General features: G+C 40.3%; 1 protein-coding gene across 4 annotated transcripts in view; it reads left to right on the top strand.

The window, feature by feature from the left end:
* The first annotated feature begins 1,722 nt into the window (after window positions 1-1,722).
* Window positions 1,723-19,192, top strand: part of LOC105475319 (phosphatidylinositol-4,5-bisphosphate 3-kinase catalytic subunit gamma) — a 43,749-nt gene continuing 26,279 nt past the window's right edge. The window contains exons 1-7 of one of the 4 annotated variants that reach the window (XM_011730464.3): window positions 1,723-1,808; window positions 3,998-6,004; window positions 8,982-9,047; window positions 9,158-9,383; window positions 11,152-11,255; window positions 15,916-16,062; window positions 18,802-18,892. In XM_011730464.3, the coding sequence (XP_011728766.1) occupies window positions 4,010-6,004; window positions 8,982-9,047; window positions 9,158-9,383; window positions 11,152-11,255; window positions 15,916-16,062; window positions 18,802-18,892 (2,629 nt within the window). In that variant the 5' untranslated portion in view covers window positions 1,723-1,808; window positions 3,998-4,009. Of the gene's footprint in view, window positions 1,885-1,907; window positions 2,241-3,997; window positions 6,005-8,981; window positions 9,048-9,157; window positions 9,384-11,151; window positions 11,256-15,915; window positions 16,063-18,801; window positions 18,893-19,192 lie in introns of those variants that run through there. The other 3 variants (XM_011730462.3, XM_011730465.3, XM_011730463.3) reach the window with 3 other exon arrangements.

Raw genomic sequence — 19,192 nt, 5'->3', positions numbered from 1 at the left:
TAGTTCCTTCAGAAGCAGGCAGGGCCAAGAGGCTGACTCTCGTGTTTCTGGAATAATGTAGGGTGCGCGTGTGCATGTGCAGTGCCAGATTGGGACCTGGCCCCCTGGAAGTGACTGAGCCAGGACAGGGAAGGGATGTGTTGAATGGTCCGGGGAACAGAGTTGGCCAAGCTCATGGTCCCTTTGAGGTCAGCCCTCCCACCCTCAAACCTCCTCCCACTCCACCCACCCCCAGGAACCCTCCCACACACTCTGGGTAAAACACAGCTTGTCAGGCTCTCACATCATGGCTTGGTGGCTACAGTGTTTTGATCTTCCCTCAGGACCAACCAAGAAGGCCAGCCTTGACGCTTCTAAAGCTGCCAGCCTCCTAAGGGAGTATTCCTACATAGTAATATACTTTGGGAAGCTGATAAGCCCCCTCTAAATATTTGGTTGGCAGCCTTTGAATTAAATTATTTGCCTGCTGATGTCAACTATTAGAGTGCTATTTAAAAGTTAAAACCCAAGGGACATATGTAAAAGGAGATAAGTCAAATCCTATCTCAGTATCAGAGTAATTCAGAGGAACTCCTAATTATATACTTCCAAGAGACTTGTGAGGCCACCTCCATTCTATCTGCTGCCCTTGAAGCTCAGCTGGAGTCCCTGAACACCCCGGTTGGAGGATGAACTCTTGCGTAGGGAACTCTGAGATGGAGGAGAGGGGGCGTGGGTTCAGGATGCTTGGAGGTTCTGGAAAGAACTGAGGTCACCTGGAAGATACAAAGCTACTCTAAAAATGATTTAGGATGGCTTTTCTATGCATTCTCTACTCCCATAGGCATCAGGAGCCAACTCCCAGGATGGACCCTGTCTGATGCTGTAACAGTGTTCAGCTCCCCAATGTCCCCACGATACCAAGCAACCTCCTTCTCTTTTGTCTACAGTCAATTAATCAATCATTGCTGACAATAAGGCTCCATCCTCAACACAGGATATTTTCTGAATCATTAATTTTTGTTTCAGCAGTTGATCCTTGTTTGGAATATAACGTATTACAATGTGGTGGTAGTAAGTATTAAAATCAAAATACCTTTTTATTCATCTTTCAATTTTAATACTTTTAGCATTTCAACCATTATTTGAAGGGTTACTTACTGCAGTATGTCACATTTATATACACACACCATGCACATGCTGCAGTGCTTTCAGCTTCAGCCAGTGATATTTTAGGCCCCAAATGCTCTGAAAAAATAGACAAAGCTCTCACCAAGCTAAGGAAGTGAGCTCCGAGACCGTGCCTTTAAAAATTTTCAGCTGGATAACTTAGTCCTCAAGATGACTAGGTTTCTCTTTCCCCACTCCTCAGTTAGTGTGTAGGAACAAGGATTCTTTTGAATTCCCAGGAGGGAAATGAGTTTAATTTGACTGGTAAAAGTCTTCTTAATAGGACACTTAATACTGTGGCTCTTAAACCTTTTCTTTTACTTAGAACTAGCTACAAAGATATTTCATACGTTTATGTCTCATAATGGGTAATTTTGGTTTGGATTTATGTCATTTTGTCTCAGTATCACAATTTTTGAAAAATTAGTTCAAAGAGAAAAAAAAAAGAAAGAAAAACCATGGTAAACATTGCTTAGTCTCATACTCTTACCCTCTCTCTCTATGCTAAAACAGGAAATGCATTTCTGACACTTTTAAAATGAGCAATCACACGTATAATCAACTTGGTTAAAACTTCCTTCCTGGTAACTGCAACACTTCCTCTGCATCTGGATATGAAGGGAGCCCCAGAAAAGCGGAAGAATTTAGAGGCACACTGGGTAGGTCTGAATTTGTTTTGTTTTTAAAAATTAAACAAATGATCCTTCAGCATCATCACCTCCGCTGCTTTATCAGGTATTGCTTCCTTCTATTTTTTGCTCTTTGTTGGGTCTGACTCGGAATAGTGGCACTTCCTCCTCGGCTAGATTATTTTTATCTGGAACTGTTGTCGGTTCTCGAGATGATACTACCACTGAATGTCTGTGTTTCATTGTCTAGTCCAACCTGTATTGTGGATATTCACAAGGTTCCGGCAAAAGTTTTGCAGGTGCATCAGATTTTTGTTTTTGTTTTGGGAGGAAAAGGGAGGGCACGGTGGCCAGGCTTCATATTCCTACAAGTGCATACTTCAAGATTACTGTACTTACTGTGTTTCCAACATCTTCTCATAAAAGGGGAAAGTGTCATAGCCTCAGCCATGAAGGAAACCAGTGAGTATTATCCTGTTTTCCTCTGCATCTTATAAGATCGTTCGGTATCACTGAGGCAGAAGTTATTGCTGTGTATTTATATGCTGCCTAAATTTGGATATGTTTTATTTCAAGTTAGTGTCAACATCAATGTATCTTACAGTTCTCTTGTTAGTTATTCTATAATGTAGCAAAAGACCAAAATGAATGTTTTAAGCCACAAGAGACAGTTCTTTGGGACAGTTGGTTTCACTTACTAAGTATAACTTCATATTTTAAGAGAGAGAATATTGGCTTTAAAGTTAAGCCAAGATTTGAACATAAGTTTGGATCAAATGAAATGTGTCTTTCTTATCTTTTTATCAAGCTCTCCTTTTTGGTACACATCAAATGCTCCACTATTTCTTAAAGAAATAATGTAGTTTTGAGTCTAACATTAGTTATTTAAGAGAGTAAATGATATTTTCTGAAACTTTTTTTCTTTCAGTGATTGATTCTTGTTTAGAATATAATGTATTACAATGTAGTGATACTAAATATTAAAAGCAAATACCTATTAATCTTTCAGTGTTAATACATTTCAAATTTCAGTTATTACTTGAAGGATTTCATATTGCAGTATGTTCCATTTATACTTAAGTGCTTTGTGAAGGGTAGGTACTTATTGAATTCTGTGGAAAGAGTAAGTTAATGAGAATAAATTTGTGAACTTGTGTCATAAAAATGAAAATATTAGAGCAAAAAAGAAGTTAAATGATTGGGGGTCTAAACAGAAGGTCACTGGAATCCAGAAATCCTGCCTTCCATCCTGTGGCTCTTCCACTATTAAGCAGAGACAGATCAAATTAATTTAAATTAATTAATTAAACAATGTTAAAATTACCTACATGTTCCTATTGGGAGAGTACAGGCTTGGGTGACTCTTCTAAGATACTGACCTAATATAGCAATGACAGCCACAATGCTGACAAATTCAGTGATTCAAAATTTTACGTATCTGCAAATGGTTTTGACTGTAACTTTACTAATTCCCGACATGTTTTAGCTTTACGAATGAAATGACTTGCTTTCCTAATTAGAAAGAAAAAAAGATGAAACCAAGTGACAGGAAATTTATTAGGGAGTAGATCGTGGGTCCAGGCAGTTTGAAAACAGACAACGTGAAGCAAGGTTGGGTGAGGTGTCTGGGTTCCAAGAAGTGTGAGACTGAACAAAGAGGAAGTAAGTTAAAGGCCTGTTTTCAAAGTGAGGTTTTTTGGCATCTCATGTTGCACCTTGTAAACTAGGACTTGATCCTTAACTGTACTATTTTAGTCATCTATGTTTCAGTATGTTTAAGAACAATTTCCATTCTCAGCCATTATAATGTGTCATGCACTGTGTTGGCTGAGTGTTTTACCCACCTCTTTAAAATTTTCAAAGTATACAGAAGTAGAACGACCAATAAGCCCCCATATACCCGTCACCTATATTGAACAAGTATTATTTAACTCTCCCTCTGGGACATTCATTACTAACCTGTCTGAGAGATGAGAAACAGGATCAGAGATTAAACAGCCCAAATCACCCAGAAAGTAAGTGGCTGGACCAGGCCTCATGGGCCCGACTCCAAAGCCCATGCTCTGAAGGGCTGTAGTGCTTCCAGTTTAAAATACTTGGTCCCTCTGGGTGCCTGCACACACGTACGCCGCCTACACCTCCTCTTTCCTCATCTCACCAGAAAATATAAAGGGAAAGTGCCTTTCTTGTGACAAATCCCTGTCTCCCTCTGCTCCCAGGTCGCGTAGGGCATGGAGCTGGAGAACTATGAACAGCCCGTGGTGCTGAGAGAGGACAACTGCCGCAGGCGCCGGAGGATGAAGCCGCGCAGTGCTGCGGCCAGCCTGTCCTCCATGGAGCTCATCCCCATCGAGTTCGTGCTGCCCACCAGCCAGCGCAAATGCAAGAGCCCCGAAACGGCGCTGCTGCACGTGGCGGGCCACGGCAACGTGGAGCAGATGAAGGCCCAGGTGTGGCTGCGAGCGCTGGAGACCAGCATGGCGTCGGACTTCTACCACCGACTGGGGCCGGACCACTTCCTCCTGCTCTACCAGAAGAAGGGGCAGTGGTATGAGATCTACGACAAGTACCAGGTGGTGCAGACTCTGGACTGCCTGCGCTACTGGAAGGCCACTCACCGGAGCCCGGGCCAGATCCACCTGGTGCAGCGGCGCCCGCCCTCTGAGGAGTCGCAGGCCTTCCAGCGGCAGCTCACCGCGCTGATTGGCTATGATGTCACCGACGTCAGCAACGTGCACGACGACGAGCTGGAGTTCACGCGCCGCGGCCTGGTGACGCCGCGCATGGCGGAGGTGGCCAGTCGCGACCCGAGGCTCTACGCCATGCACCCCTGGGTGACGTCCAAGCCCCTCCCGGAGTACCTGTGGAAGAAGATTGCCAACAACTGCATCTTCATCGTCATTCACCGCAGCACCACCAGCCAGACCATTAAGGTCTCGCCCGACGACACCCCTGGAACCATCCTGCAGAGCTTCTTCACCAAGATGGCCAAGAAGAAATCTCTGATGGATATTCCTGAAAGCCAAAGCGAACAGGATTTTGTGCTGCGCGTCTGTGGCCGGGATGAGTACCTGGTGGGCGAAACGCCCATCAAAAACTTCCAGTGGGTGAGGCACTGCCTCAAGAACGGAGAAGAAATTCACCTGGTACTGGACACGCCTCCAGACCCGGCCCTAGACGAGGTAAGGAAGGAAGAGTGGCCACTGGTGGATGACTGCACAGGAGTCACTGGCTACCATGAGCAGCTGACCATCCACGGCAAGGACCACGAGAGTGTGTTCACCGTGTCCCTGTGGGACTGCGATCGCAAGTTCAGGGTCAAGATCAGAGGCATTGATATCCCCGTCCTGCCCCGGAACACCGACCTCACAGTTTTTGTAGAGGCAAACATCCAGCATGGGCAGCAAGTCCTTTGCCAAAGGAGAACCAGCCCCAAACCCTTCACAGAGGAGGTGCTCTGGAATGTGTGGCTTGAGTTCAGTATCAAAATCAAAGACTTGCCCAAAGGAGCTCTACTGAACCTCCAGATCTACTGTGGTAAAGCTCCAGCAGTGTCCAGCAAGGCCTCTGCAGAGTCCCCCAGTTCTGAGTCCAAGGGCAAAGTTCAGCTTCTCTATTATGTGAACCTGCTGCTGATAGACCACCGGTTCCTTCTGCGCCGTGGAGAATACGTTCTCCACATGTGGCAGATATCCGGGAAGGGAGAAGACCAAGGAAGCTTCAGTGCTGACAAACTCACGTCTGCAACTAACCCAGACAAGGAGAACTCAATGTCCATCTCCATTCTTCTGGACAATTACTGCCACCCGATAGCCCTGCCTAAGCATCAGCCCACCCCTGACCCGGAAGGGGACCGGGTTCGAGCAGAAATGCCCAACCAGCTTCGCAAGCAATTGGAGGCGATCATAGCTACTGATCCACTTAACCCTCTCACAGCAGAGGACAAAGAATTGCTCTGGCACTTTAGATATGAAAGCCTTAAGCACCCAAAAGCATATCCTAAGCTATTTAGTTCAGTGAAATGGGGACAGCAAGAAATTGTGGCCAAAACATACCAATTGTTGGCCAGAAGGGAAGTCTGGGATCAAAGTGCTTTGGATGTTGGGTTAACAATGCAGCTCCTGGACTGCAACTTCTCAGATGAAAATGTAAGAGCCATTGCAGTTCAGAAACTGGAGAGCTTGGAGGACGATGATGTTCTGCATTACCTTCTACAGTTGGTACAGGTAGGGGATGTTGGTGTTATCAATGGAAGCCTTCTCAAAAGGAATTTATTTGCATATGCACAGGCACCCCATTCAGTTGTCATCAAATGCCCTTTGTTCAGAGCTTCATCATCGGCCAAAGTAGATCTGATGAAGCCACCTCAAAAAGTAGTAAACTGTTGCATGTACATTTTTACTGTCTTGGAGGGTTTGCCGACAAGCGTTTTGCAGACATTAGTACTTCACGTTTTTAGGAGAATTGGCCCTGTGGGAATACTTTGTTCTCATTTATTATTTTAATGATAGATTCCACTTAATGTGCCAAGGCTCCAAGTGACTGACATGCTTTCAGTGTATTATCTCATTTAACTCTTTCAATAACTATGATGGAGGTCAAATTAACATTTGCACTTTTTACATGAGGAAACTGAGGTACAAAGAGGCTAAGTAATGTGCCCAAGATCACATACTTTGAAAGAGGCAGACCAGAATTCAAACCCAGGAGGTCTGCCTCCAAATCCTGCTCTTTTCACTACCCAAAACCCTTCACAAATCCACCACCATATCCTTCGTCAGTCTGGTGTCAGGATTCTGGGACTAGAGATAAAAGGTCTTACTCTCTGTCTAAGTCTATTACAGTTCACAGAATAATATCTCATATCTGGGTAGAATCTTGAAAGCTCCTCTCTGCAGATAGGTACAGGACTGTATGTATTTCTACTCCGTTTCTCATGATGTTCCTTGGGATCCTGAGAGGACAAGTGATTTTTCTAAGGTTTAGCTAAGAAGTTAAAGAAAGAAAGGGGAACAGTTCCCCTGCTCACTTTAGCAGTTCTCAACTTATATTGTACTGCTTGACAAGGGAAAGGAAGTAAAGGAATTTGAATAGAAGTGCTATTTTAGAGCACAGACCTATTCATTCATTAATTCAACAACATGTACTGAGAAGACTGGCATTAAATGAGTAGACACACAAACAGATGTTTAATACCAAATTGTGACAAATACTTTCGGGAAAACTATACCGTATTATGAGAAAACAGTCCAGGGGTCCAAGGTACACTTAATTTTGATTAAGGGACCCAGGGACAGTTCTGAGTAAGTGATGTTTGACCTGAGATCTTTAGGAGTAGCCAGGCTAAATATTACACACTAAACTGTCTAATCATTATCTGTATTTATAGGAAGTTCTGGAGTTTTCTGATAAGCATTTTGGATAGCCTCAACTTTAACTCTCAATCTTCACCTTCCTGTTAGTCAGATACTTGAAACATTACATTTGGGTTTGTTTTCATCCGTTAAATATATTCAGTAGTTTTTTCACTACATCAGATATTTGTATAACACTAAAGAATTTTAGAATAATTAAATAGTCTTCAGTTTTCTAGCTCTCCATAAGAAAAACAACATGAAACAAACTTGAATGAGCTCTGTTGCAAATCCTAAGGCTAACATGAATTATTTTTCATTGTCATGTTCACAAGTGAACTTTAAAGAGCTGGAAAATGAATAATCTTCTTTTTAGAAATGTGTTAAATGGAAGAGGTCAATACATAATATTAACATTGAATTTGTGGTCTTAAATCTGAAGAAGAGTAGTCATTTGTAAAACTACTTGAGACATTTTCAGCTGTGGCTAAATGACTCATTCCTCATCAAAATGGTCTCCTAGTTGAGATCTGCACTGTCTTTACAGAAGTGAAACCTGAAGAAGGTCAGAAAGACTCACATCTGGGTTAGAAACTTAAAACATTGCGAAAATGAGTACTGGTGGCTAAAAGACCACATTCTCAGAATTAAGGCCTTTGATGCAGCTACAGTGGCACCTATTTGACCATAACTTTGAAAAGCATTTTTGTAAAAACTTGTATAATTGAAACATGATGAAGTCACTACTGATCATGTCCAAACTGGAAAACCAGAGGAAGAATTGTAAATCCTTCCAAGGAGCCTCCAGTTCCTAAAATATAAACTAGAATGGGAATTTCTTCCGTTCGTTAGGAAAAAAGGATACACCATTTCTATTCATAACGTGCATACTCGGAGATATTTAATATTAAGTCTCTCTTCATGTTTACATATGATATCTATCCTCTAACTTTGTATATGCTTTTATAATAATCTGAACAATGTTAGTGTTGCTGCTTTTAAAGTTACGAACTATTTCAAACTTACAGAAAAGCACAGAGAACAATGAAACAAATACCCATGCACTCACAAAATTTAATTGTGTTTTTTACATTTTATCAGTTCTTCCTCTTCAGTAATAGAGCTGTACTAAGTCAATAGTCTCTAACATCAGCCTAGTGATATGAAAATTACTAAACACTAAAAATGAAGATCAAATTATACCTAAGAAAACATAAAATCAGGGACTTTTGGACAGAAAGCTCTGTACACACCACAGTGTGGCAGGGGGTAGTGATTGCTCTATGTGGATTGATCTAGACCCACTGTTTACTTGTAGTTAAGAACCTGTGAGACAGTTCAGTGACTTGCCAGTAAGATGCCAAAAAGAGAGGCTATAGGGCTTTTAGGATCTTTTCATCTAACAAATATTTTTCTCCTTATGTGTATTATACTATATGTCCACTGTCCATTTTCTTTCTCACATCCTCTCTTACCTTCCACTTTATAGATTTGTTGCAGTGTCTCCATCTTTCCCCTCTACCCCTCCAACAAAACCAGTAAGACCTAATTAGAGCAAATTCCCTCACCTCTTCACCTTTGAATTTATCAATAGCACATGACCGTGAGTCAAGAGTTTCAGCCTCTAATCCCAGTTATGTCATCGGTTGCTCTATGATCTTAAGTCAAGTGGTTCAGTCTGGTCCTAAGTGTCCTCTAAAAGACAGAATTAAACTTAAGTTACTATTAAGATTTTCATCTTTCTAGCCATGAAGTCCCACTAAAACAGAGCACCAGTTCTCCATTTCCTTTTCCCTGATTCAACAATGTAGAGTATAGTCCTACAAATGCCAATGTGTTCTTCCTTTAGGCTGTGAAATTTGAACCATACCATGATAGCGCCCTTGCCAGATTTCTGCTGAAGCGTGGTTTAAGAGTAAGTACTTCCATTTTGATAATAGCATGACATTTTAAGTTGCCAAGAATTGACTGGTAGACCTAAAGCATTAGTCATAATAATTTCAACTTTCTTGTACCTGCCCTCAGAACAAAAGAATTGGTCACTTTTTGTTTTGGTTCTTGAGAAGTGAGATAGCCCAGTCCAGACACTATCAGCAGAGGTTCGCCGTGATTCTGGAAGCCTATTTGAGGGGCTGTGGCACAGCCATGCTGCACGACTTTACCCAACAAGTCCAAGTAATCGAGATGTTACAAAAAGTCACCCTTGATATTAAATCGCTCTCTGCTGAAAAGTATGATGTCAGTTCCCAAGGTATGGTGGCTATATTTTCTTGGTTCTCTTTCCAAATGCCTTCGTCTCCAAATGCCATTGTTCCTATAATTCTTTTTCTTCCTGGAATCCAAGTTGCATCCTCCTGAAGGCACCAAGAACACATTTTTGAGTCTTCTGTCTGCATGGAGTAAACAAATTTAAAGTTCTCCTTTTACAAGTTCATAATTTTTAACTATATATTTACATATTCTTAACTCTGAAAAATTAACTAGCATTATGCAGATGTAAGATGTATTTTTTAAGAACAGTTGCATACACAAAGATTAGATATTTCCAAATCTTTACCTTTTTCTTCACATCTCTGAATATGCACATATAGTTTTCAAGTTTTCAGTCTTATAAAATGATGAATTTTTGAGAGGCTATTTTAATTTTTTGGCATTTCTTCGTCTATATATCTCAGAGTAATATATACAGATACATACATTCTTCCCTATCTGTGGCCCAACATCTGTAAATTCAACCAAGCACGGATGGAAAACATTTGGAAAAAAATTGCATCTGCATTGAACACGTACAGACTTTTATTATTGTCATTATTCCCTAAACAGTACAGTATAACAACTATTTACTTAGCATTTACATTTTATCAGATATTATAGGTATCTAGAGATGATTTACAGTATATGGGAGGAAGTGCATAGGTTATATGCAAATACTACACCATTTTATATCAGGGACTTGAGCATTCATGGATTATGATATCTGCAGGAGGTCCTGGAACCAATCCTTACAGAGACCAAGAGATGACTCTGTATCTGTGTCTGTTTGTGTGTGTGTAAAGGTAATAAACACACACACGCACACACACACCCCACCTTCTCTCTCAAGCTGTTTCCAATATCTTATCCCTACCCTAAGAAAACCTGCTTCTGCCCTAGGAAAATTAATCACTCCTTCTCTGTAATTCTGTAGATTTTGATTGATACTACATTAAATTAAAGTCTTTAACATATCTTCCTGGTCTGGTAAACTGTATGAACCTTGAATCTAGAGAATATCTCGTTTTCATTTTTACATACCTAGACCTAGCACTGTGGCTTATTACATAGAGACTTCATGTACTCAACCAGTATTTTAAACTCCTGAAAATTTCAAATGTCTTTCTCCCTTTGATTCTTACAATGCTTCCTCCTAAAAATGATAATGGTAATAATAATATTTCATTTGTATCTTAAGAAAGGAAAACATTTGTACTGACCCTCATTCTGTCAGTTATCCAGTAATTTTTAATTCACGTATTTTGCCTTTAGAATTTTGAGGCTGTCACATCCATCTTCTCTACTTCTCTACAGAACCTAACTTCCTTTTCTGAAAAGAAATTACAGAACCCTAACCAAATTCCATTTATTATTTTCCTCAAATGTCTGTTCCTCAAATCAGATGGTAGTTTAAAGTTTAACATGCTGGAAAGAAAACCACAGTATTAATTCCTTAGCATTACCCTCAGAGCATCCTTCTCTACTTGGATTGTGTTGGTATGTATGTGTTATCCCACATATATTCACATGTTTCTGTCCCCTGTTGTAGTATGTGCACATGGTTATGTTGCTCACAGTAAGCCCAATGTATCTTACCACCTCATATGGTTAGTTCCTCAAAGGCAGGGCCCACCCGGTTTTCTTGTGCTCTACACCAGAACAAATATATAGAATGCTATGAATAAGTGTGTTCTCAGGAAATGTAATAGATAATATTGATGATTTCTTGAACTCACATAACTCTTGTGTACTTTTGACAATTACAGTTATTTCACAACTTAAACAAAAGCTTGAAAACCTGCAGAATTCTCAACTCCCCAAAAGCTTTAGAGTTCCATATGATCCTGGACTGAAAGCAGGAGCGCTGGCAGTAGGTATCACTTGGATGTCTCCACGTGGTCTTTATGTCTTGAAGATGTCTAACATGCTTGCTGGGGCCCAGTACTTAAAACCTAATGTTTATGCATAGACAGGGAAGCTGGAGAGTCTCTGGATGGGTTTCTCAGAAGCCCTTGTCTAATCACTGGTTATGAAAGCCTCAACACCAGATAATTTCCCTTCCATATTTTTTAAATCAGCTTGAGATACTCTTTGTATACAATAAAAATTGTCCATTTAAAATGTAGAATTCAGGGAACAGGCACAGTTCAAGGTCAGGAGTTCAAGACCAGGATGGCCAACATGGTGAAACCCTGTCTCTACTAAAAAATACAAAACAAAGTTAGCTGGGCATGGTGGCGCATTCTTGTAATCCCAGCTACTCGGGAGGCTGAGGCAGGAGAATTGCTTGAACTGGGGCCCAGGAGGCAGAGGTTGCAGTGAGCCGAGATCGCACCACTGCACTCTAGCCTGGGTGACAGAGCAAGACTCCATCTCAAAAAAAAAAAAACATAGAATTCAGTGAGTTTTGAGAAATGTATACAATTATATAACCACCACCACAATCAAGATCTAGAACATTTCCATAGACATGTTAGAGAAAAAGTTCTGTCATGTTCCATTGCAGTTTATCCTTTTTCTCCTCCCATTCTCTCTGCAAATGCAGCAGATCTACTTTCTATCATAAAATGCGTTTTCTAGACTTTTATTAAGAGGAATCATACAGTACATAGTTTTATATCTGAATTATTTTACTTTCCATAATGCTTTTAAGATTCATTCATGTTATTGTATGTATCAGTAATTTGTTTCTTTTTATGAGTGAGTAGTAGTCCCTTGTATGGATATACCACAGTTTATTTTCCATTCATTTTTTGAATAAATGTTTAACAGTGGGGTAGTTGGGTCAGATGGTGTGCGTGTGCAATTTTACAAGATACCCATTTTTCCAAAGTGGTTGTACCATTTAAATTCCAGCAATGTATACAATTAGTTCTAGTTGTTCCACATCCTAGCAAGCACTTGTTATTATCAGTCTTTTTAATCTTAGTCATTCAAATGAGTATGAAGTGATATCTCACTATTTTTTTATTTGCATTTCCATAATGAGGTTGAGTGTCTTTCTATGTGCTCATTTTCCATTAGAGTACCTTCTGAAAATTTTCCATTCAAATATTTCACCAGTTTTTTTAGTTGGGTTGCCCTTTTTTTTTTTTTTTTTTTTTTTGAGACAGAGTCTCAGTCTGTTGCCCAGGTTGGAGTGCAGTGGCATGATCTCAGCTCACTGCAAGCTCCATCTCCCAGGTTCATGCCATTCTCCTGCCTCAGCCTCCCGAGTAGCTGGGACTACAGGCGCCCAACATCATGCCCAGCTAATTTTTTTTTTTTTTTTGTATTTTTAGTAAAGATGGGGTTTCACTGTGTTAGCCAGGATGGTCTCAATCTCTTGACCTTGTGATCCACCCACCTCGGCCTCCCAAAGTGCTGGGATTACAGGAGTGAGCCACTGCGCCTGGCCCTTATTTTTATTTATGAGAGTTACTTATATAAACTGGATACAAATTCTGTATCAGATATACATTTTACAGATATTTTCTGTTAGTCTGTGACTTGCCTTTTTATTTTCTTAGAAGTGTCTTTCAAAGAACAGAAGCTTTAAATTTTGATTAAGTCAAATTTGCAACTTTTTCTTAAATGGTTTGTGCTTTCAGTGTCTTATCTAAGAAATCTGTGTAGGCCTAGCACAGTGTCTCACACCTGTAATTCCAGCATTTTGGGAGGCCAAGGCGGGAGGATCCCTTGAGGCAAGGAGTACGAGACCAGACTGGGCAACATGGCAAGACTCCATCTCTATAAAAAATTTAAAAAATAGCCGGGCATGGTGGCATGTGCCATAGTCCCCGCTACTTGGAAGGCTGTGGTGGGAGGATCACTTGAGCTCAGGAGTTTGATACTGCAGTGAGCTGTGTTTGTGCCACTACATTCCAACCTGGGCTACAGAGTGAGACCCTGTTTCAAAAAAAATGAAAAAGAAAACTATCTAATCCAGTGCCTCAGCTTGGGGTAATCCCTTTGTCTGCCAAGGCCACATTTGACAATGTCTGAAGACATTCTTGATGGTTAGTTATAACTGGGAGAATGCTACTGGCATCTAGTGGGTAGAGGCCAGGGATGCTGCTGAATACCCTGCAACGTACAGGATAGTCCCCCAGAACAAACACTATCCACCCCAAAATGGCAACAGTGCCAAGGTTAAGAAATTCTGGTTTAACTCAATGTGGCAGATATTTTTTCTTAGAAGGGTTATGGTTTTAATTCTTACATTGAAGTCTGCAATCCAATTTGAGTTAATTTTTGTGTACAGTGTGAGGTGAAGGTCAGAGTTCACTTTTTAACATGAATATCCAGATTTTTCAGCACCATGTGTTGAAAAGACTGTTTTGTTTTGTTTTGTTTTTCCTGGAGAATTACCTTGGCACCTTTGTCAAGTATCGACTGACCATATATGTGTGGGTCTACACCTAGATTCTCTGTTCTTCTTCCACTGATCTAAATGTCTGTCCTTGCATCAATACCACACACTCTTGATTCTGTTTAAATAACAAAGCACTTCATATACGTGTGCTTATACAGGCAACAGCATACTTCCATTAACCCGCACATCCTTTGCATTATTTTTATTATGATTTTAACTTCTACATATGTTATAAATGGCACAATACGTTACTATTTTTGCTCTAAACAGTTAAAAAATAGACTTCACAGATTTAATAGATGAAATAATTTTTAACTATTTACCTACATATTTACCATTTTTGTTACTCTTAATTGCCTTATATAGGTCCAGATTTCCTTGAGCTTCTAACATCTTTTTTACTGCAAGTTTGCTGACAATAAATTCTTTCAGCTTTTGTTTATCTGAAACACTTTTTATTCTGCTTTCATTTTTGAAAAATATTTTCCCTGAATATGGAATTCTAGATTAACTGGTTTTTTTCTTGCAGTAGCATTTTTTTCTGGCTTGCATATTTTCTGATGATGAGTCTTATCTTTGATTCTGTCTGCATAATATGTCTTTTTTTTCCCCCAGGCTGTTTTTAAGATTCTCTTTTATTTCTGGTTTTCAGCAATTTGATTATGATGTACCCTGGTATGAGTTTCCTTTGTGTTTAGCCTACTGGAGTTTATGGAGCTCCTTGAATTTGTGAGTTTATAGTCTTATCAAATTTGGAAATTTTTCAACCAGTTTTTTCTGTTGCCTCTTTTTTCTCCTCTCCGAGACTTCAGTTACAGTAATTTAGACTGCTGGACTCTGGGCTCAGTCTGGATTTCTTTCCTCTGTGCTGTAGCCTAGAAACAGCCCCCAGGCAGTAATCTGGGGCAGTTACAGGGCTCACTTCATTTGTCTTCCTTTTCTCGGGGGTCAGGGACCTCCACTGCTTGTTCAATGTCTGGAAAGAGTTTTATATATTTTTCATAGTTTTCTAGTTGTTTATGGCAGGATGGCAACTCCCGTAGCAGTGAAGCCACGTGAAAAGATGAAGAAGTTCTTCCCCTGAATGTTTAATTTTATATACAATTACCAGCAAACTGGCCTTATAGCAGAAGCACACACTATCCACTGTCCATTATTTAGAGATTAGAAGGAATTATGACATATTAATACAGCTTCAAATTGTGTGGTTTTTTTTTTTTTTTTTTTTTTTGGAGATGGAGTCTCACTCTGTTGCCCAGGCTAGAGTGTAGTGGCGTGATCTCCACTCACTGCAAGCCCCACCTCCCAGGTTCAATGCCATTCTCCCACCTCAGCCTCCCGAATAGCTGGGACTACAGGTGCCCACCACCATGCCCGGCTAATTTTGTTTTTGTATTTTTAGTAGAAACGGGATTTCACCGTGTTAGCTAGGATGGTCTTGATCTCCTGACCTCGTGATCCACCCACCTCGTCCTCCCAGAGTGCTGGGATTACAGGCGTGAGTCACGGCGCCCAGCCTGTGTTTGCTTCTTTAAACGACTACATAACAATTTTGATCTGTGGTGAACTCACCTTTGCCTGAAACACCTACTTTTTTTATGTTTAAGTGAGTGACTGCCAAGCCACATTTCCCCTACCTTGAATTTGTTTAGATGTATGAGGTTTAGGGGGAGGGCATGTTGTACCTAAATGCCAGATTTTCCATTTATTTCTGTTAAATTTCATCTTCTTAGATGTAGCCTATTGCATCTGATTCTGCAATAATAGTTTTTCTGACATTGTGGAAGCATTAGAATTCTTTTTACAAAATAAATCTTAGAGGACAAATGTAATAGCCAGGTTGCTGTCCATTAAAGAGGATGTAGGAGTGCCAGAGCTCTGTGTGCATGGGGAGCGTGAGATCTGCCATACCTCTTAGGCACCTCCAAAGACTCTTGCAGTTCTTTGGAGCACAGTTTGAGAGGCACTGGTTTAAGAGTTGTGAATTCACTCTCACATGGAGTTTCCAGATTTGGTGAAAACAACTTCTGTATTTTTACCCAAATATTGAAAATCATTTTCTAACTAGGGCTTTGTCCTTGTTGTTTATAGTGATGTTTTGCAAGAGAATTTGTGTCTCCACCATGTGTGTTCATTATTCATTGTGTGTGGTAAACATGTGACTGCTTCCTTACAGATTGAAAAATGTAAAGTAATGGCCTCCAAGAAAAAACCACTGTGGCTTGAGTTTAAATGTGCCGATCCTACAGCCCTATCAAATGAAACAATTGGAATTATATTTAAACATGGTGATGATCTGCGCCAAGACATGCTTATTTTACAGGTATGCTAATTTTAAGATTGTTTTCAGTTATCTGGAAACACAATTCTGTATTACATCAAAAACATGCCTTCTCCTACTGGCTCTGTTCCCACACTCTTCTTTCATATGATGAATTGTGATCAAATATTACATAATAGAGAGTTTTCACTTGGGGAATATGGCTGCAGACTATTAGATATGCAAGCTAATGAGCATTATAGTTCTGTCCAAGATGCATATCTGGCACTCCCAAGTAGCCAGATATACCTCCCTCACCTAATGTCTTTTTCATACACCCCATTCTAAGCTTGATAACATAGAAAATAGCCATGTTTATCCCCAGCACTCACTTCATTCCTGCCCATAGATATGTCTGCACATCTCTAGGCACTCTTAGATACCTCTCCTCTGATACACATAAACAAATCAAGCAATGATTTGATGGGAAGGAGAGAGAAGATGAGCAAGTAGGTCACCACAGAAATCCTGCAGGTAAGTGACGAGAGTGAAGTACTATTAGGGCAGAAGGTGAATGGTCAAGGTATCAGTGCTAATTATTTTCATATTTTCTAACATTTCTAGATAAACTTTAGCTTCACAAGTCTGTAATGTTCTCCAGATTCCAGTTGGTCAGTATTGTAGGGGTAATAATTTCTAATAGTTAATATGATTTATTTAAAGTAGACAAATCACATTGATTTCAAGGTAGCCTATTTAAAACTGGTCATGTTTCCAGTTCTAAGTTTCTGTTTTTACTTTTTTTTTTTTTTTTTTTTTGAGACGGCATCTTGCTTTATCGCCCAGGCTGGAGTACAGTGGCGCCATTTCGGCTCACTGCAAGCTCAGCCTCCCGGGTTCACGCCATTCTCCTGCCTCAGCCTCCGGAGTAGCTGGGACTACAGGCGCCCGCCATTATGCCTGGCTAATTTTTGTATTTTTAGTACAGACGGAGTTTCACCATGTTAGCCAGGATGGTCTCAATATCCTGACCTCGTGATCCACCCACCTCGGCCTCCCAAAGTGCAGGGATTACAGGTGTGAGCCACCGTGTCCAGCCTGCTTATTTCTAATATAGAAACAGGAATACCTTTGCTTTGCCTTTGCTTTGCTTTGCTTTCATTTCAAAATGGTCTATGTATTGCCCAGGAGGTATTTTAGTAAAGAAAAAGAGAAATCCTTCAAACTTTTTGCAAGTTTATTAAATTTCAAATCTGTCGAATATTTCGAATTCTTTGAAGATGGACATTTTAAAAACACAAAAATTACTCTGTTGGTCTTCTCATTTTAAGGGAAAGTTTGCCTTTGTCCTTTAGTTAGTTCATGGTTTTGTTTTTATAATTTTTTAAGGTAAGGTCTTGCTTTATTGCCCAGGTTGGAGTACAGTGGCATGATCACGGCCCACTATAGCCTCAAACTCCTAGGCTCAAGCAATCCTCCTGCCTTAGCCTCTGAAGTAGCTAGGACTATAGGTGTTCTCCACCATACCTGGCAAATTTTATTTTTTGTAGAGATGGGGTCTTGCCATGTTGCCCATGCTGGCCTCAAACTCCTGGGCTCAATGAATCTTCCCACCTCAGCCTCCCATACAACTTTCACGTTCTTCTCCTTTTCTTTCTCTTCCTCATAAGAAAACCAACAGTGTGGACCTAGAAAATAGCTCTCTGGTCAAAAAAAAAACTTCTCAGCCCTTCACTCAACAAAAACATAGCCTTTCCTTCTCTGGGCCAGGCATCAGCCCCCAATCTCCATTAGACTCTTCATCCTTTCTATAGGAATGGTCAAGATTGTGAAAGACAGCATGACAATGGCCAAAATTGCTGGGATTCTAGGCATGAGCCAGATAATCGCCAAAATTGCTGGATTCTAAGTGTGAGCCATCATGCCCAGCCTACTTGGTGTATTTGTTGGGGCGCATAATTTGGCAGCTAAGGGCAAGTTATTTAAGTTCTTTAAGGCTTTGTTCCTTCTCCTGTAGAATGGGAATAATAATCTTATCCACATTATAGGGCAATGCAAGGATCACATAAAGCAGCATTCAGTATATATTCGCTATCATTATCATCATTGTAGTTACTGCTCTTTGGTTGTTGCCTTAGAGTGATAAATATATGTAAAAATGTTAGAGTTTTGTGGTAAAATAGACACAAGTAGAGCAGAACATTTTGAGCAGAGAGGTGATGAACCACAGCTAAAACCTACTCCAAAAGAAATTTATTGGCCGAGCACGGTGGCTCACGCCTGTAGTCCCAGCACTTTGGGAGGCTGAGGTGGGCGGATCACTTGAGGTCAGGAGTTTGAGACCAGCTTGGCCAACATGGTGAAACCCCATCTCTACTACAAATACAAAAAAAAATTAGCCGGGCATCATGGTGTGTCCCTGTAATCCCAGCTACTCAGGAGGCTGAGGCAGGAGAATCACTTGAACCTGGGAGGTGGAGGTTGCAGTGAGCCAAAATCACACCACTGCACTCCAGCCTGGACAACAGAGCAAGATTCCGTCTTCAAAATCAAAACAAAACAAGAAATGTATTTATCCTCTTCCCCAAGGTACATTTCGGAAACCAAAATTAACAAGCTCACAAAGAAGAGAAACTTTAGTGTGCCAGATTGACCAATAAACATACAGTTGTTACTTACATGTTTTACATTTACTTTTATATTTTGTGTTACAAGATATGATTGCTATTTTCAAGGGAGGAGAAAAATATATTAAGTTTATATATATATATAATATAAACATTTTTGTCTTTTGATGCCCAGATTCTACGAATCATGGAGTCCATTTGGGAGACTGAATCTTTGGATCTGTGCCTCCTGCCATATGGTTGCATTTCAACTGGTGACAAAATAGGTATGTAGTTACCTCAGGAGATGAATAGACCACTCAGCTCATTTGAAAGGATTATAATTCCTTCAGTATAGACATTTAATAACTGAAAAATCATAATCTTAATGAAAAGGAAGAAAATATTTCCATGCTGGTGAATGTGACTATCAACTTAATGTGGATATATTGAAAATACATGAATGCATGATTCAAATCCTTGTGTCTATACATGGAAATGATTTTAGTAAGAACTTGTTCCCTCCTCTTTCCTTCTCCACCTCTAAACTTTAACTCATTTCATTACATATTAAACTTTTCTCTCAC

Source organism: Macaca nemestrina, chromosome 4 (assembly GCF_043159975.1).
Source record: "Macaca nemestrina isolate mMacNem1 chromosome 4, mMacNem.hap1, whole genome shotgun sequence".
Taxonomy (NCBI): Eukaryota; Metazoa; Chordata; class Mammalia; order Primates; family Cercopithecidae; genus Macaca; species Macaca nemestrina.
This window is presented reverse-complemented; position numbering and strand designations above follow the sequence as displayed.